At 40.8% G+C, this 19,691-nt stretch overlaps 1 protein-coding gene across 1 annotated transcript in view; it reads left to right on the top strand.

Annotated features, from left to right (window-relative positions):
- slc25a21 (solute carrier family 25 member 21) overlaps positions 1–19,691 on the top strand; it is an 87,278-nt gene that overhangs the window by 44,307 nt on the left and 23,280 nt on the right. The window contains exon 3 of the mRNA XM_080041832.1: positions 15,887–15,935. Coding sequence (XP_079897958.1) covers positions 15,887–15,935 — 49 coding nt within the window. The remainder of the gene's footprint in view (positions 1–15,886; positions 15,936–19,691) is intronic.

Genomic DNA, 19,691 nt, shown 5'->3' with positions numbered 1-19,691 from the left:
TTTAGGACATGTTAGGATCTGTCCCAAGACCCAGTTTGTCTCCCCAACAACAGCCCCCACACATTGCATTGAGCACGAGCCAAGGTGTCATCTGTTACTTTTATGAGCCTTTACAAATCCAAAGCCAAATGAAAATACTGTATTTCCATTTGACGCAAAAAAATAAAAAAATCCCTGAAATCTATGAATCAAGATTTCAACGGAACATTTCATTTTATTTATTGAAGATTTTACTACTTTGTAATTAAATTAAATGGCTTAAAACCTTGAATACTCCATAAAGTTGTTTCATTTTCCCCAATTTTTTTGTTTAACTTTGAAATTATGTATTTTACTTTTTGCAACTCCACACCACCCTTTTTTATTTTATAAGTCTGGTTACTGTGTGACTTTCCCTCTATTTTTTCAAAAACTGGTTCTCATTCATTATCCTCTGCTGACACATTGACAAATAGCAGGATAAAAGCGACCACCGCATCCGTGCACGGTTTAGTTGGAGTTGGTCCAACGAGGAGATCTTGACCCCTCAATTACAGGATGATGGAACTGTTTCTTTTGCGTGTTGCTGAATTTCATTAACATTTTCTCATCCACACATGTGAAATGAACTCACTTCGAAGTTTTTCTTTTTTCCTATTTGTTGTCTAAAATGTGCTAACAGTGCTCTTATGCCATGCATTCAGTGATTTTCCAAAAAGTGCCTTTTTGAAAGTGCACTATGCAGTTTCAGGGGAGGGAGATTTGTTTACATTTGCAGAGCCTGCAGCTAGATAGTTTACAAAACATATGTTACATGTAATTCTAAGTACTGAATAATTCTACCATGAATCGAAACAAAACTATTTTTAGGAACCTCGAACCAAACATAACACTAGAATATGGCTGTAAACAAAACTGGGCCCTGCTGCTGTGAACAACAACAGTAAAACAGTCACTTTTCAAGTAGCTTTCCAACTTCAAACAGTGTTCCAAGGATCCAGAGTTTTTGCAGCTATATGAGAATATAACTGTTCATAAATGTTCACTTCTCTGACACACCCAAAGATACAAAGTGCACCTTTTAAATGCATGTGTATTTCTTTGATCTTTGGTTCCTTCCGCTACCTTCGGCAACAGGTCTCTCACAAAGCCAGAAACCAGAGACGCGAGGCTATAATCTGATGCCATCACGAGACAAAACGTGGACTTGCTCCATTGACAATGAATGGGAGACTTATGTGCTCAAAGAATGTTTACTTAACCTTTCTCAGCAATCGCCTCGGACAACTGACTCAGTCCAGAAAGTCGCTCTGTCATTCAGCGCCAGTGGAGCAGGTCCGGGGTTTGTCTCTTTTAACGACAACAGCTAGAGAGCCTTGCCTCTCATTTCCAGCTTGAGTGACATGTGATCATGTATACAAACCTTGACTTAGCTGTCTAAGATTGCAGGAATAATGCCATGTTTGCTCCGGTTTATGCTGGATCCCCGAAGTTTGACCCTTTTTTCCCCCTGCGATTTATTCATACAACACACGAAGAACCAGTTTTCTGGATGTCTAGGGCATTTCTGAATCTATTCCCCTATCTGTTGATCTGTATAGTCTGTTTGTGTATGACTTAGAAAGCACTGATGGGCATAGGGTACGGCCTGAACTGTGATTAAGCCCTGTGTACGGTTTCCCTGGTGCTCGGTGAGCGATGTGGCTCACGGCCATCTGCCAAAACAAAAGCCGTCAGAGATGGCCTGTCACACAGTGAGCCATCCAACCTGCCTGCCCGCTCGCCCACCCGCCTGCCCGCCTGCCTACGACAATTAATTACCCCAATTCAAATAATGCTGATAAATCATAGACATAACACAAAGCTGTGCTGCTGATTGCATAATTATTGCATCAAACCACCAGCGTATGTAACATAATCACGGCCTCTCATCAGGCTCAAACCGCCGGCGTGCATCTGGAGCGGCGTTATGCAATGTTTGGAAAAAGCTTGCTAACAATACGTGTGAAGCCGGTTGGATTGTTTAGGGCCTTTAACTCGTCCTAAAGGCTTTTATTTAAAGTAGAGAAGAGAGAACTGTTGTGTTTGCATGGGACAGGCCTCCTCCCACACACCCTGCGTTTTTTTCAAGCGCTGGAACATATTTTGAACTGTGTTTAAGCAGTGATGGCTGAGTGCATTTACACTTTGGTAATGGTTTCCTGCCTTTAACTCTCCTGGCTTAGGACGAGGGTGAACCATGCGGGTACTTCCCTTTTTGCTACTACCGCAGGACCTGCCCCTGCTACTACTGCAGCCTCGCAGCTCTTCTCTCCCCCTCATTCGCGACCGTCATCCAACCAAGTACAGAAAAGACAGACCACCCTGTCAGATTATTCACTCTCTCCTCTACTGTATCACTCCTAGTGTGGACAGTTTGCGCACTGAAAGATTGTATCACCCTTCAGGAATGTCCGCTGGTTTCTCGATCCGTGCATCATTTGCATTTATCTACCTTACAGCCCTTTTTTTCTTTAACCGCAAAGATTGTATGTTTGGAGAATGTCCCTTACCGTGATGCCTCCCGAAATGTCAGCCAACATGGGTTTTCTTCCATGCGGCAAGATGCCTGGGCCCAAAGGTCTATACGCTGTCTCTATTTTCCACCTCAAGATACAGTAGATCCCAAGCTCCTCAGCTGCAAAGTTAGCTTGCACATGACAACTTTTGTAGCTTCAAACCATCACCCAGTAGCTTGCTATTAGGACATACTGGTGCTCAATAGACTGTTAACAGTTGAAGTGACGTTCTTCCCTCTTTTTTAAAGATGAGTGGCCCTCTGCCTGAAAGTAGGTAGCTATGGGGGAAGCTTCACCCTGTCCATAGACACAGGGTTTTAACAACTAATTAAAGAATTTACTGCCTCACTAAAACTCCATTATTGCTGTTTCCTTCCAATTATTGGCTCTATTATCAGCTTTTATGGACTCAGGTGAGCTTCCGGAGAAAGTTGTGCTTGTTTTGGCTGAGTGGTCAGCTCTGTCAGTGGCCATGTATGAAATGCCAAGATTCAGAATAGCTATGACGCTCAGACATTAGAATCTGTGAAGTTTCTTGTGATACCGAAAGATTCTTAAAATGACACCGTTCACTTATGGATAACCATAACTAATGCATCTATTTTTCTTGTTACATTCAGTGGAATATACTTCTGCAGCTGTTGTTCTTCTCTGTCAGGCCGAAGCCATCATTATTTGTGGTTCCCACATGTACTTTTCATCCCTCCCTCTCTCTCCTTCTCTGCCTCACCTCTTTGTGTATATTAATCAATCTGTCTCCCCTCCGTCCACTAGGTGACAGTAACGACACAGCTCTCGCCTCTGGGGGTTGGGGATGGGACAAGGTGTAATCTTTGTTTACACAAGGTGAATTGCCTGAAGAAGACTATGCTTTGTAGACTGGGTGGGTGTGTCAGTAGCAGCAGCAGTGGTGCTGGTGCAGTGATGTAGTGATGTGGTGACGTGGTGGTAAAGTTAATGATGGTGGTGTCTACAGTGGGAAGTCCACTTACTACCCATTTAGTTATTCTGCTTCACATCACTCAGCAGCATATAAAGGCTCACCATAATGGCCCATTTGGTGAGCTCTGCAAAAGCTCAAAAAAAGTATCATAAGAACATAGAAAGTTGGTGGTAGTAAAAGTAGGAACAACTGGTAACCTCAAAGCCTTGTCAGATTAACTCGGAAGTGCCGTAGCCATCATGTTTCAGATGGGTTCATTTAAACTGAATTTTATTTTACACTGCTGAATACATACAGGTGTATATTGTTTTGTTTTTTCCATATCAAACAAAGTGATTCTTGAATTGTTGATGTTTAGGTCTGCTGGTTTGGTCAAGCTTTAGCAGTCAGACCACCACCGGTTGGATATTTCAATCATTTATGGAGTTTGACGTGTCAGGAACTCTCTCAGATAATGGGAAGATCATGTAGGTTTGTGTTGTGTTTTAGTTATTTTAACTTTGTTTCTGAAAAATCATGTTTTGTTCATGATTTTTGGCATGGTGGGTAAAACACAACACCTGTGTGCCTTGGCTGTCGCTGTCATGCAGAAGATGCTGGTCAAGGACACAATTCAGAGTTTGAGCAAAATTCAAGAAACTTTATTTTCGCAGTTGTCATAAAATGATGGCATGGTTGCTTAATTCATCCACAATTGAGCCAGAAATCCAAAGTGAACTGTTGTTGTATAGTTGTAGATTGTAATATAAATTTTCTCAATGGCAATTTGAAAAATGTATTTCCCATTCTCCATTATCAGGAGCATTTCAAGTTCAACTGATCGACCCGTTCAAAAATGCACGATGGGAATTGCAGTTTACTTCCAACTTTTAAAAGCTTTACCAAAGAACTAGACATTCTTATGCAGTTATTTAAATTTTGTACTGATGGTTTTGCCAGGTAGATTTTGGCCTCACCAGTGCTATAGTGGAGCAATTATTTTCAAAGTAGCTGCGATACAACCAATCTTTTCAAATAACTCCCGGTAATTACAGAAGTACCCCCTGGGACAAAGGTACCCTTTGTTGGAAATCACTGCTGTACACCTTGCCCAATAGAACATTGGTAGAAGGGTTTCCTTTTTATTCTCTGTAATTATTTAACATGTGCAAACTAGACCGGTGTAAGCCGATGAAGAATGCAATCACGTGCATCCAAACAGGCCTGTCTACAAGTGCACAACGAATCAGGTGTTATGCTGATGAAAAGAAGATTATTTGAAACTTGATTAATGTGACACATGATGAAGCAGATATAAAGATAACATAAACTTGACTTCTGTTCTTGGAAATAAACATCACTGTTTCTCAGTTACTGTCAAGCTTTTAATCTCTCTGATTGCAAAACAGATGACAGTAGAGATTAGTTTGGTCCAGGTTCGGACTAATTTTGCTTTCCTGCCAGTTTGATTTCCCGTAATCCATAATCTGTCTGGTGAAATGATGGATCTTTATGTTGTACTAATGTTGCATCAGATCCATTTACTTGTTGTTTTTTAAACAGAAGTCAGAGCGCTGGTGCCAAGAGCCTAGAGGTTACTACTTGTGTGGTTCCTACCTGTTGGCATGTGTAGAGGTTTATGAAATGATGCAGACAGGTGAGTTCTAGGGAAAGTACACAAAGAGGCTGTGGCCAGGGGTGTGAAAATAATTTGTCACTGTTGTTAGGTGAAAACATTTCATGCCCTTCTCGGCAATTTTAGTGAACATTTTATTAGAATCTGCTGATTTAGATTTAGAAACTTTTCGGATGGGCCTGAGAAAGCAGTTGGATAATATAGCTTAAATATGTGGCTTTTCCAAAGCCACATAATATATAAGATATATATATATATATATCTTATATATACAGTGTAGTGTGAAAGTTTGTGAGCCTTTTGGAATTTTATTTATTTGAACCATTATTAATACATTTTGATCAATACCAGTATTTTTTATATGAAATAACAGATGTTTGTTTATCAATTCAACATTTTTATTTTCCAGAAATCATCTGTTAAAACAGATAAAAAAAATCATTTGACAAATGTTGTATGTGCAAAAGTTTGTGAACCCTGAGCTGCATTGCTTAAATCGAGCAAGGTAAACACAATCAGATGGGCCAAATCGAGTGATGAAATGGACCAATGTAGTGAGAGATCTTTAGGAAAGAAATTGGGTGGCGCTAGATAAAACAAAGATAAAACCAGGTCAGTTTAGGCCCACCAAACTGAACCCATACAGGTCAGACATGCTCAAAGGGGAAAAAATCTCAGAGGATCTCAGGAATAGAGTTTTGATGTTGCACATTTGTCTGGGGACAGCTATAAATTCATATAAAAAAGTTTGAGCTCCACCGGTCCACCGTGAGGCAAATCATCTACAAATGGAGAGCTTTATGAGTGACTTAACATCTGCCTAGAAGTGGACTTCCTTCAACAATATCCTCAAGCGCCACAAGAAAAGGGATTTTTCAGGTAAAAGCCAACCCAAACATTACATCTGGAGATTTGCAGACCATTTGCCACCACCGTTCTTCACTTGGGAGAAGGTTCTCTTGGTGGTAGGCAGAGTTGCGTTTTTGCCCAAACATGGCGGTTTTGGTTATGACCAAACAGTTAAATTTTGGACAAATCTGTCCACAGAAAAGACTTCAGGTATCTCCAGGTGCTCTCTCGCAAAGTTGTGACAAGCACTTTTGTTCTTTTTTGAGAGTAGAGGCTTCTTCAGCAACCCTCCCTTGAAAGCCATGTTGACTTATTCTTATTCTTATTGTGGAACCATGCACATCTGTCCCAGATGCTGCAAGAGAGGTCTGCAAATCACTAGATGTAATGTTTGGGTTGGCTTTTAACTGAAAAATTACTTTTTTTGTGGTGCTTATGGATATTTTTGAAGGAAGTCTACTTCTAGGCAGATATTCAGTCACTCTTAAAGCTCTCCATTTGTAGATGATTTGCCTCACGGTGGACCGATGGAGCTCAAACTTTTTTATATGAATTTATAGCTGTCCCCAGACAAATGTGCAACATCAAAACTCTATTCCTGAGATCCTCTGAAATTTTCTCCCCTTTGAGCATGTCTGACCTGTATGGGTTCAGTTTGGTGGGCCTAAACTGACCTGGTTTTATCTTTGTTTTATCTAGCGCCACCCAATTTCTTCCCTAAAGATCTCTCATTACATTGGTCTATTTCATCACTCGATTTGGCCCATCTGATTGTGTTTACCTTGCTCGATTTAAGCAATGCAGCTCAGGGTTCACAAACTTTTGCACATACAACATTTGTCAAATGATTTTTTTTATCTGTTTTAACAGTTGATTTCTGGAAAATAAAAATGTTGAATTGATAAACAAACATCTGTTATTTCATATAAAAAATACTGGTATTGATAAAAATGAATTAATAATGGTTAAAATAAATAAAATTCCAAAAGGCTCAAGGGGTTCACAAACTTTCACACAGCACTGTATATATATAAGATAATCATACCGTCAGAATATCATAACGGCACATGCCTAGTCAATATCATCCTGACTCACTTGTAGTTTCATAAAGGCAGTCTCTCTACACCTATTTTGTTTGTGACCCCCTAATATCAAGACAATGGATCCCTCCTCACAAATTACATGATTTGTGATAAGTACAATTCAAGAGTTAAATGTTTGATTTGAACCATTTTAGATGCCAGAAGAGGTCAAAGTGTAAAAACAAAAAATATAGCACCAAAAAAAAAATAAAAATTCTACAACCAAAGTGATAAAGTTGTGTTCCCCTTTAGATTCATGTTGCGACTCCTTACTTGCTCCAGACCCTCAGCTTGGGAACCACTGGTTAGTTGTGAACAATGGAAGCATTATTTATTAAAATATCCTGAAGGCTTTCTTGCTGCATGTTGTACTCATATTTGCAAAACTACATGGCAATCCCTGTAACCTTTTGTTGCAGGATTACACAGTTTATTTGGTTGATGACAGGTGTCCTGCAGGAGTTGGAGACAATTTGTTTAAAAAGCGCTCCTTTTGAAAGGATCGGGCCGAGATGACACGGAGCACTTCCTCTCATATATCAGTTACACCAGGTTTTGCATCCATTTTGTCCACCTTTCTTCTCCTCTCTGTCCCCCGCTTCCGCCCTGCTGGTGCGTGTATTTGCATCGGTTGGGTCGTGTGTATGAAAAATAAGCAAACGTGACCACAGGTGTCAAGTCAAGAAAACAGTGACAGTAATGGAGGAGACACTGACAGCGCTGCACTGTCGGCATGGTCTGTCAGTCAATCTGTCACTAACTAATCATTAGGCTGTCAGCCCAGGCAGCCCAGTCATTGGCACACACACATTGCACCCACACACCACTCACACTCACACACACACTTTTCCATCAATCAATTTCACACAGAGTTCATCGCAAGTTTGACGCAAGACTCGAAACCATAAATCTTAACTGGAGAACTCAAATGACAAATTAATTTACAAACGTGATACATTAGTCCGCAAATTGCACGAGGAATAAGGTGTTTGTTTATTTGTTTGTTTAACAAGAGTATAGAACAAAGAAAACAGGAGAAGAGGTTAGATGTTTGATGGTGTTGGCCCAATGTTTGCTTAAGTATCAGGTGAAGTAAAGGAGTGCATCGTCTTCTTCTTCTCCCCCTCTTTCTTTTCTTTCTCCCTCTTTTCATCTCAAGTCATGCATTGAGGAGCGCCGACCTGTTAACAGGATGTGCTGAGGCTCTGCAGGATACATGTCCTTATTATCAAGAACTCGTTCGGTTTACCATGGAAGAGGATTACCATGAAATCCTCTATGAGGGCCAAATAGTGTCCGCCTACAGTCCCACTTAAATTATACATCAGTTTATTGTAATATTATTGAAAGCCTAATAAGAGGTATAAGTCTTAATAACCTTTTTGTCCCGGTTGATTGACACTTCAGTGGCATAAGGCTTATTGGGAAAAGCTAAGAGGACATATATCATTAAATAAATAATACATTTTTGATAATTTTTTCTTTTTTTACGTTTTACATATTGAAAAAAAAAAACACACACCGACTCTAAGATTGAATTAATCAAAGTGTAGATGGAAACCATGTGCCATTGGATGTGTTAATAGTAGATGAAGGAGCAGCACCACAAGTAGCTGAATGCTGGGATGCTTGCACCTCTTGGCGGGGGCCCTACAGTTAAAAAGAAAACCCCTGCTGTCATCGGAGATGGCCCCGCATGTTTTCTAAGCACCCTTTGAGCTTTTTCAAGTGCAGAATTAGGGACTGTTTGGGGAGTGAACCTGGACTCTTCTGCTCTCACGAGACAGGAAGCCTGATTGGAGATATCTGTGATTAATAGCTCTCTCTCTCTCTCTCTCTCTCTCTCTCTCTCTCTCTCTCTCTCTCTCTCTCTCTCTCTCTCTCTCTCTCTCTCTCTCTCTCTCTCTCTCTCTCTCTCTCTCTCTCTCTCTCTCTCTCTCTCTCTCTCTCTCTCTACATAATCAGTTCTGTTAACAGAGTGGTTGGTTTAAACTTTAGGGGTTAGAGTTAATATAATGTTGACTTTTTTTAGTTAGTTTTGTTTACCCCCATCCACTTATGACAGAAGAGCAGATTAAAATGGGAGAGCGTAAATCACTTTTTGCAATGGTTGCCTACTTCCACATCAATTAAATGTATTTATATATTTTAAATTAATGACTTCAGGAAAAAATCCAGGAATTACAGGCATTTAATTTGCAACAACCCCTCCCTCTCCCCATAAGGTGATTATGTTATAGTGACAGATTACTTGTCCCATTATTGTATCCAAATGTTTTATTCACCATTTCAATTTTAATGCGATTAGTTTGAAACTGTTACAGCCCCTGTTTGCTTTAAAAACAGGTTTGGCTCCAGGGCCATATTTCAATACTAGTGTGCCTCACTTGGTAGTAACTATAGTTTATTGGCAACACAGAAGCAGGCAATTCCATTATGGTACATTTATTTCTACCACTTCCCCAACTTTTGTTGTATATGCCAACCGCAAGTACATTGTAAAGTTATTGTCATCTGTCATAGTAGGCTTACACTTTTATAAACACAATAAATATGTTGTCAGGTCGGCTCTAATTGTTGTGATGGATAAAGGTGGCTTAAATCAACACAACATAGTGTGATGTTTGAGAAGTAGAGGCTAGTATAAAAGAGATACAAGTACTGAGGTGAAATTATTTTCTTAGCAATCAAATAAAACCAAAATGATTATGATGATTTGTTGGTTGTTTACATTGTAACTCCCAGGAGTTCATAATCCAATTTTCAGACTGTGCACCTTTTTATTTATGGACTTGACATTCCTCATCCTTTCACCTGTATCTCTGCTCAAGCGTTTAAATAACCTGAGATTAATCAGGGTTTAAATATCACTGGGGCCCAGGCAGTCGCTGATGGACATGGCGTTGGCTTTGTTAGTGCAGATGACAAATAGCACGGGAATGTTTAGCATTCCAGATCCGCTGTGTTTTGAAAAGTATTTATGGAGGACATAGAGGCACAAGATACAGTATCACCTGCAGGTTCAGTCAGGCACTCCTGTCAAACCACAGTTGGCCTGTGAGGTGAAGCTCTGTCATCAGGTCCCTCTTATGCCTCACTTCAAGCCTGGAAACCCCAGGAGCAGCTATGATTTTCTGCTCCGGGTTCTCAGTGAACCAAGAAATGTATCCTGTAGTGACACATTTTTTTCCTTCAAACAATTAGTACAACTTATGTACCGGTACATTTCCGATTTGTAAAAAAAAGTTAAACAAAATGTCTAGTATCACTTCTTTGAAACAGTAGATATGTTATGTTTTAACAAAATTATTCATTATTTAATGAGAGTATCTATTAACATATTTCAAGAAAGTAGCATGTACGCTATTATTAGAGACTATAGCATTTATCGGGTCAAGTAAGCATGTGAAATGAGCAGCCAGTACGTCTCTCATGTATTAGTCCATTTAACTGGGGGAGCTGAGCTTCCTGTGGCAGTGACCTCCCTGTGGCTGCTGGGAATTACAGTCATTCACTGTGTGTCCCGGCATGATGGATGACACCTGCACCCGTTGAGCAATCGCTCCCTGGCGCACTATTGTTTTTCTTTCTCACTTTCGCGTGGGAGTAAGCTGTGTGCATTCCCAAGCCAAAACCAACTCATACAATCATTTCATCTGCGTGATGTATGATCTTCTCTCATTAGAAGACAAGTCAGCAGACAACCTGGAATGCCTTGCCAACAAGGTGGTGGCAATACTAGTGCTACCAGTGAGGCTACTTGATAGGTCCTCCCCCATAGATGTACTGCATCGTCATAATCTGAATAAGGGATGATGAAGCAGCACTTTTTTTTTTTAAAGATTTTTTTTTGGCATTTTTACATGCTTTATTGATAGTTTGAAGAGACAGAGGTGAAATGGGGGAGAGAGGGGAGTGACATGCAGAGAATGACCGCGGGCGGGAATCGAACCCGGGTCTGCGGCTAGGCCCGGCCCGGTGGGGGGGGGGCGACGCCCTACCTACCGAGCTAAGGGTGCCCCCCTATGCACTACTTTTTAACACCCGCCCTCACTGAGTACGTTTACATGCACAGTAATATTCCAATATTAATCGGGTTAAGATCACATTCTGGGTAAGACATTGCCATGTAAACAGCACCAGTTCTTGCTCACCGTAATCAGAATAAGGTCATAATCAAAGTAAGCAATAATCGTGTTTAGATGTGTGGAGTATTCGGATCCTAGTCACATTATTGAGACATGAATACACCGTAATCGCACTAAATATTCCGACTTGAGTTTTTTTGCAGTATTTTTGACCATTTGCCGCAGTTTGTGACCCATGCCCTGGCGTACGGCTGTTAAACTAGCATGTGTAAACATACAACACAGTTCCTTCAAAGAAAAGGTATCATTGTTCTGCTGAAACAACAATGCTAGACAATGATAATGACATAAAGAGTGTTAATTTTCTTTGGTTGGGATGAGAATTATTGCCGGAATGGAGCGTGCCGACGTCTGAAATCATGGCACTTCAACTAGTGTACGTCGCTGGTTTATTCAGAATATGCTGTTTAACATGTAAAGTGGAATATTACCATAGCTGTGCATGTAAACACCAAATGGAATATTGTCTTAACCAGAATATGGACCTTAGTCGAAATATGCTGTGCATATAAACCTGTTTCTGCCATATGGTCGTTTTATCCAAAAGACAAATTCCACAGATGTTAAAATGCTGGATGACATCAGCTCTGTGAAATAAGAAACCCAGGCGTTCAAAACTATACATGTATGTTTTCATAGTATAATGTCATTGTAATATCTCACTGTGTCCTTGTTGCTCTTTAGTTTCCACTGCGGAATTTGTGTCTGGGCGCAGAATTCATTTGTGACAAATAGATAGTAGTCTTGTAGTGTATGTCAGGGTTTGTCTTAATGGCTGTGCTCCAGACACTCCTTTGCCATTGACAATTGTGGCTAACTGAGTGGTTGTGGGTGTGTGTCTGTGGATGTGTCTGCAAGACACTGGATGACAAGCCCTGTCACTACCATTGTTCCCCAGAAACAAAAGCACCTTCAAATAATGGAATCTACCAATATGTCACTCACTGATGCGTTTCAAAGCCCTAAATGTCAACCAGATGGCAGGTCACTGTAATATCCCCCCACCCCCCATTCTTCGTAGCTGGGGGAGGTACTTGCCTGCAGGAGGAGCCAGAGAAGAAAAGGCCATACTAAGGAACTAAGTAGCATTATCTCCTTGGTTTGCTCACACCATGCAATAGCATCGGAGGTTAAAGACGGGTGTGAAGTGCTCCCGAGAGTGTGTGGGTTCAGTACTGCTGAGCTCTATGATTAAACAGTAGTATGTGCTGACAGCTGGAGTAGAAAAGCACAATGCACTGGGGGGCCTCTCAGTGGTGTCGAGGAAGTTACATATTTTCCGTCTTTGGGCCTTTTTGATGCAGAGACATTTACATGACGTCACCTCCAGAGATGAATTGGAATAAATGACAATAGTAGGCTCATGTAATATCAAACATTTCTTGTATTAATAAACCACTAATCATTTCTTCCACAACTAGAGCAGAAGAAAAACCTCCACCCTACAACATCGGCAATTAGTTGCTGCACTAAGAATAGCCTCAATAGATCAAAATGTTTTGCAGTGACAGGTTGAATCTGTTGTTGTGGATCTGTCATCAGTTATATAAATGCTACGCCCTCTACAGTTTTTTTTAAAGTACTTTGATTGACAAGGCACACAACGGCTTTTTCTCTCTCTTGGCTAGAAAAACTTTATATGTTGCTCTACAGCACATTGAACCTTTGTGAATGGAAGTTGTCAAAAAGGCATTTAGGGACATGAAGGAAATCACTGAAGGAAGTAAAAACACGTATAACATTGTAGGTTGTGCTAGTCATTACACATTTTAATAAAATATTTAAGACTGCTTGCAGGTGAATTTGTGCATTGATAAACTAAGATAGGCTTAACACTGGCTTTTTTTTTCAGCGCACACAGAGTATTGACAGGTTATGGATCCTGAGGAAATATTCACTGAGTTTGACAAAAAGTATTTTGACAACAAGCATTTTCATCGCCCACAACACCCTGTTGCCCTGTGTGGTGAATGCCCTGCTTAGCAAAGTAAATATAAATAAACCTGTTTTATATTGGTTTCAAACGAGCTGTACTACATGTCATACAAAGGTCAATTTATTTCACACTTTCTCTTCTTTTAGTTTTTCTTCAAACCCCTACGGCCTGTCATCCCAGCTGTCATCAGCCATTCTTAAGGTGTTTCATCTGCTAGGGCGTTAGGCGGATGCTCAAATAAACGCAGCGTAGTGTTGCGTTCACACTTGTCATCACTAAGTCTTTGCAATGCAACTGCCGTCTTGATAGTTCCACGTGCTCTGTTAATTGACGTTAACCTGGCGTCTAGGACACTGGACTAACGTGCAAGTCAAATTCTGCAAGTCTGAGAACTGAAGTCAACACACTGAAGTGATCTGCAAAGGGGGGCAGGCCTGTTAATTAGCAAAGAGTGTTAACTACTGTTACCTTTCTAAGTTAATGAACCATTCGGTAACCTGTATCCTTCAGAGTTCCTGTAATCTGAGGTTTACGATGAGGCCCAAAATCTAGTGTGAATTATTTTAAGTGAAGTATCCAGATGTGCACAGCTGCTCTGGTCACTTGCAGGAATTAATTACGAGAAGCAGTGTACTCTCCGTGTATCTTTAATGGTATTTATCAGGATTATTTTCCTGACTCTTTTTCTAGTTTACAAATGTGAATGACGCCTAATTTATTTGTGCCAGTAAATTACCTTTGGTCCCACGAACTCCCCCTAAGAATCCTGTTGGGAGCAAACAATGACCTGGACTTTCGACCAACAAGTGAATGCAGCATTATTTTAACATGTATCACACATAACTTTACATGAGCATTTTGGAGATTTGGGGCATTTAGTTTTAGTTTTTGCTTCCCACTGAATGTCCAGTTATACCGCTGGGATGAGATTGCAGAAGTTCTCCTTTCCCCTCAAATTTGCCTTCCAACCGCTTCATCATCACCTGTTGGAGCATGTTAGGTCACTTCCCAGCATCTTCGTGTTTGCACAAGCTGATCAAGCAGACAGGCAGGTTTGGTTTCATCATGTAATCTGGTTCCTTGGTGAAAGATTTGATGCGCCTCATCTTCACTGAAGGCCTGTTAATAGTGAGGCCAGAAAATGCTGTGTCAAAGCAGTTCTGTATTTTCCTTTTCCATGCAGTATCATTAACAACTATAGTCAGGTCCACTGAGCCATGACGGATGGAATTTAGTTTGACTCTTGCCTGCCGGTAGCTTGGTTCATTTCTCCTTGGTCCTCCCATCTGTACATTAAGATGCAACTGTGGGCCGAGTCATTTTTTTTCTGTGGTATTTTACTTGATAATTACTTCCCTGGAAAAACCCCAGAAGACACATTCTTTTATAGACAATATGTTGAATTGAGCAAATTAGCAAGAGTCCATATTGAACGGCAGCTGTGTACACACACAGTGGAATCTGAAGGGAAAGCCCTCAGAGCACCAGTAAAAAGGATGCAGTGAGAATTTTGAGTTAGAAAAAAAAGTCACAAGGCCTTCATGCCAAAGCAGTGGCTTTTCAGATGCACATAGTTAGCGTGTGTGCGTGTGTGTGTGTGTGTGTGTGTGTGTGTGTGTGTGTGTGTGTGTGTGTGTGTGTGTGTGTGTGTGTGTGTGTGTGTGTGAAACCTCAGATTCCCCCGCTGATCATCCGGCTGCATTGATTCTCCAGCTGCTGGCTTATAGCTGATGTACTGGGTTTGCATGGATGATATGGTTGGTGGCTTCAACCCTTCGAATGCCAACAATTATATTAACTTACATGACTTTGGGAAAGAAGTCCCATTGGATTACTCACTGCAAAGATGGCACACGGCTGAAACCACCAAGAATTACTGAGGTAGTTTGCTTTTAAATTAGACAGAGCGATAATCAGGGCGATACTAAGGTTTTTGTGGAAGATTGGTACTAACACTGGCTGTCAGTCAAAACCATATGGTGGCAACAAGAAGTGGATCTGTCTGTGCAACACTTTTACTTTAAAAACTACTTTAAAATGAATTGGGGAAAAATATGACATGATCAAACATCCACTGACATTTGCCCCGGTTAGAAGTCAGGCAACTTTCTTTTCAGATTATCCCAAGACGAACTGTCACACTTGACATATAACATCAAATTTGTGTTGCTAGCTGATCCTCCAGGGCTTTTAACAGATTTGTACAAGTTCACATTGGGTCTATATGAAAGTTTGACTGGCATAGAGTAACAGTGTAATGTGCATAGGGCAAGGACAAAATAATGTAGCAATGTTTTGACTCAGGACGTGTCAGGACAACTATTTTAATAGCAATTGATGGCAATCCTTTAAGAAATGTTTGTTATTAAAATAAAAAATAAATATGGTTTAAACACATTGTCTTGTTTTGTCAAACTAATTATCTAAAGTCCTGTGATTAGATTTATTCAGTTAGAGCTATGAGCAGCGACCACTGTCTACAGTAGTAGCCAAAAAGGAGGATTATGTCAGCTGCATCTTCTTTTTACTATAAATAATGTGTCATAGAGCACTACCACCAGCAATACTGGCTTCTACAACTCAATACAATCTTCCATTAGTCTTTCTGAAAAAATGAAGTGTGTTCCTGGGCTTAACTTTCTAAAATCTAAGCCAAACCGTATCAACCGTATAAACCGAAATTTACTTTGTTAACTGAAAACTATCCAAACTGAAAACATAACAATCATTTACCTGAATGTCTGTGGTTATTTAACTGACTGTTTCTTCTTTTTAGGTCTGGTAGAGATCTGCTTGATGCATCCCCTCGATGTAGTGAAGACCAGGTAAGCCAGGCTTACAACCTCATATTAACTTATATTTTCTGTAACCTTACCTAAAATACAGTATATGCTACATACAAGAAAGACATTTTCAGTCCACATCTGCCTTGAATCCTCTCGGTTGGTATTTTGGTCTGAGCATACCAGGCCTGTTTTCCCTGCTCAGCTGGTCTGGCTAGCTCTTCACTTATTCTCCATCCCAGTGGGCACCGATGCCAAGAGCCATTTTGTGGAAAATGAAATGCATCATTTACCCATTCCTTTTCCACACAATGTTAACGTTGGAAGTTTTATATTTGCAAATCTTTTAAATGTTTTAGTAACTTCAATTTTAGTAACTTCTAATTAAGTAACAACCTCTCTTAAAAAGAAAATAATCTGAATTTTAGTTTTTTGTATGGCCTGCGGTTGTTGTGAAAGAAGGGGGAATTGTAGAATAAATCAGATGCCTCTAAATCCACTGTTAAATGTCTTTGCCATCTCCTGTTTGTGAGTTATGCAAGAGCGCCAACAGTCTTGAGTTGCTGAGTGATCATGAGCCTCACACCACAGTATCTCAGCCAGCCATAAACAGGTCGTGGGCTACTACTAAAGCTTTATAGTCTTTCACAGGCCTGGCCAAGACCTTTGGCTTCGTTCTTAGCCCCCCTGCCCCATGCTTGTCAGTAAATTGTACTGCTTTTTCTGTCATTTACGGCAGCAGTTTCTTGCTAAATAAATTGCTTGGCGTGCCTTTTAAAAAAAGTGAGATGGTTGCACTTTGAAGGCCGTGCCACCACTAGAACACAGAGGGGGAACGGCAGGGATAAAAGGCAGAGGTGATCGGTGTTGTATTAGTCGTTATTTGATACTTTGAAGGCACACAGTGTGATTTATGGTCAAGTGCAGAAGCTCTGGGGGTTTATTACAGGTAAGTCTTGAGCTCTGCCTGTCCGTCCTCACACGGGGTCAGGGTTAAAAGTGCAGGCACTATTTTCTTTGTAACGCTCTTCCTTAAAAAGCGGTAAAAGCTGCTCTAAAACTGGACAGGTTTATCTGTTTGTTTTCTGATTGTGTTGCCATGTGTTTACGTTGATAGGTGTCCTGTTGCGGAGAATGGAGCTGAGTATATTGGTTCCTTTTGGTCCTGACTCTGGATATGGCTCTTTCTCTCTTTTTTTTCCTTTTTCTATTTTTACAAAATGAAAGAAATCATGACAAAGTCAGGGTGTCTAAACACACTTAACATCCACACAAGAATTCATAAACCAGGTATGCATACCAGCTAATTGGGACAGAGGGAGCTGAAATCTATTAGCAAGAATCCTGGAGCCGAGAGTAGGACACAGGCTCTCTCAAACTACCAGGCTCTCTCTCTCTCTCTCGCTCTCTCTCTCTCTCTCAGGCATGGCTCTTATTAGGCACCGGCTCCTGCTTTAATGTTCACCGGTCCAAATTGAACAGCAACTGGAGTAAATTTACTTTTTTCCACCAACTCAGAATCAAAGGGATTTTTTTTCTTCTCTTTTCTTTCTCCCTTTTCCTTTTTTTCACAAGGTAAATTCGACTAAACGTGTACCTGCCTGGGAGCTGATGTTTACTTATTTTCCAAATGAGGAGTTTATCTTTCTCCTCCTGAAGGGGGAGGAGGAGGGGGCTGTGGATTGCAGATTTTTGGAGCTTGTGGTGTAGAAACACTCCACCAGAAACTAATTTTATGAATACAAATAGAAACATTTGGCAGCTTTTTACGTTTCAACAAATATCGATTCATCTTCCAAGTTGACTGCTTTAGCAGATAAATGAATAGCAGATTCCAACATGATTGATTGCACAAAATTTGCACTACTTATTTGTTTAATTTTAATGCAGAGTCACAAAGCAAGTCCATTATGACACAATTACTAACTTAGGGCATCTATTAAAAATACTGATGGGAACATGCTTTTGGGTAATGAAGTACTAGATAGACCACACTGGAAATTGCTTTAGATTTGGGCTATAAAAGTGGAAGACTTGTGAGATGCCTCACACAGTATGCCTTTTTGCCTTTGTTGTTACATTTTTACTCCCTGTTGCGTTGCTCACTGACCAGTCAAGCTATGACCCCTGTTACTCACCTTTGCTAACAAGTATATCTATCTTACATCTGAGGGAGTCCTGCAGAGCCCACCTCCCAACAGTCTGACCCACAGCCTCTTTCATCGTTGTGAAGGAGTTGAACGTGCACACATTTATATAAGCCAGTTTGAGTTAAGCACACAGAGGCATGGCATATAGAGAGGCTGGACAGGTAGCAAAGGGGGAAATGGGCCTTTTCATCAGAGCACAGAATAACTAGTAGGGCTGTAATTAAAGGTGTAGTCCAAGATTCTGGAGAATGCTTGTTGTCAAAATCACTTTGTAAAATTATGTGAAAATCACTTCACGATCCGCTACCTGCGCTGAAAGAAAATCCAGTGTTAATGCATAGCCTAGGCTCTGTAAACGGGCATGTTGGTAGATACGGTGGACCCCCTTTCTTTGCATAACCTTTGTTCACATACCAGTTTACAGAGGCTGTTTATCAACACCAGATTATTTTCAGTGCACACACAGTACGGACAGGCAGTGAATCTTGAGGAGATTTTGACAGAGGGATTTTGACAACATGCATCCTCCAGAAATCGCTGACACCACCGTAAAGGAACTCAGGAAATAGTGAAATATGCCCATCCTAAATACTGGTTTTGTCTGAATTAATACTCCAAAGTGCATAGATATTCGACACACTATGATGACAGATCAAACGAGAAAAGCCTAATTTTGATAATTGACATTCTCTTTTTTATTGAAAAAGCACACGCCGAGATGATGATTGAACTGACAACACAAGCACATTGGGTTGAATGAAGTGAAAACAGCCACAATCATTTTGGGAATAAAACATACTGTAGTATGTCAGAGTTTTGCTATTTATAGTGTAGGAAAACAATTTATTACATGTGTAACTTCACATCTGAAATTGTGACTGACTGGTCTGTTTCTGGTTCCCCTTTGCTTTTATTACACGCAATTCAAAAATTAAAGTGAATCCAGAAATGTAAACATATTTTTCATCCTGAGTTACTCTGGGTAATAATCTGCCTAAAATGTAAATGTAGCATACTTCACACAAAGTAAACCGTTAATTGCCCCAGACCCCCCCCCCACCTTCCATGCAGGAATTTGGGGTTGAGTGGGTGAAGATGGAGGGTGCGTTTCAATGTGAGGAGGGAGGGCAGTCGTCGGTTTAGCAGAGAGAGACAGTTGGACCGAAGTTACAGCTTTTCATTAACCTGGAAACCACCTAGTTACATGGTTCATGGGCTGGTCTCAGCTCACTTGGAGGTAACAAAGGGTGTCGGGCGGCACTTTCTGCAGGGGGCTGTGCGCTCGGGGCACCCCATCTGACTCTGATCAGGTCCCCCCTCTCATTAGGAGAGTTGCACCGAGCCTGCGTTTCCCTTCATGTCGAGATCCTATTACACGGAAAAACATACTCGCTCTCATCTGAAAGCAGCTTCCCATCGCCCCTTTTACTTCCGCCCAGAGAGTGAAGCCCCGCCTTCTTCATGTTTGCGTCTCCATGAGCAACTCCTCCTGTCATCATGAACTTCCTGCATTTTCTACAGAGTGCAAAGTGTTTGCCATAATGAGCCCTAAATATCTGAGCCACTCCTTCTCTGCCTCTGCACTCACTTTATTTTTCCCTGCCCCTTTCCCATTGTGATTCTCACACTTTTTCCTTACTTGCTGTCA

The sequence above is a fragment of the Ammodytes marinus genome, assembly GCF_949987685.1.
Source record: "Ammodytes marinus genome assembly, chromosome: 15".
In the NCBI taxonomy this organism is placed as follows: domain Eukaryota; kingdom Metazoa; phylum Chordata; class Actinopteri; order Uranoscopiformes; family Ammodytidae; genus Ammodytes; species Ammodytes marinus.
This window is presented reverse-complemented; position numbering and strand designations above follow the sequence as displayed.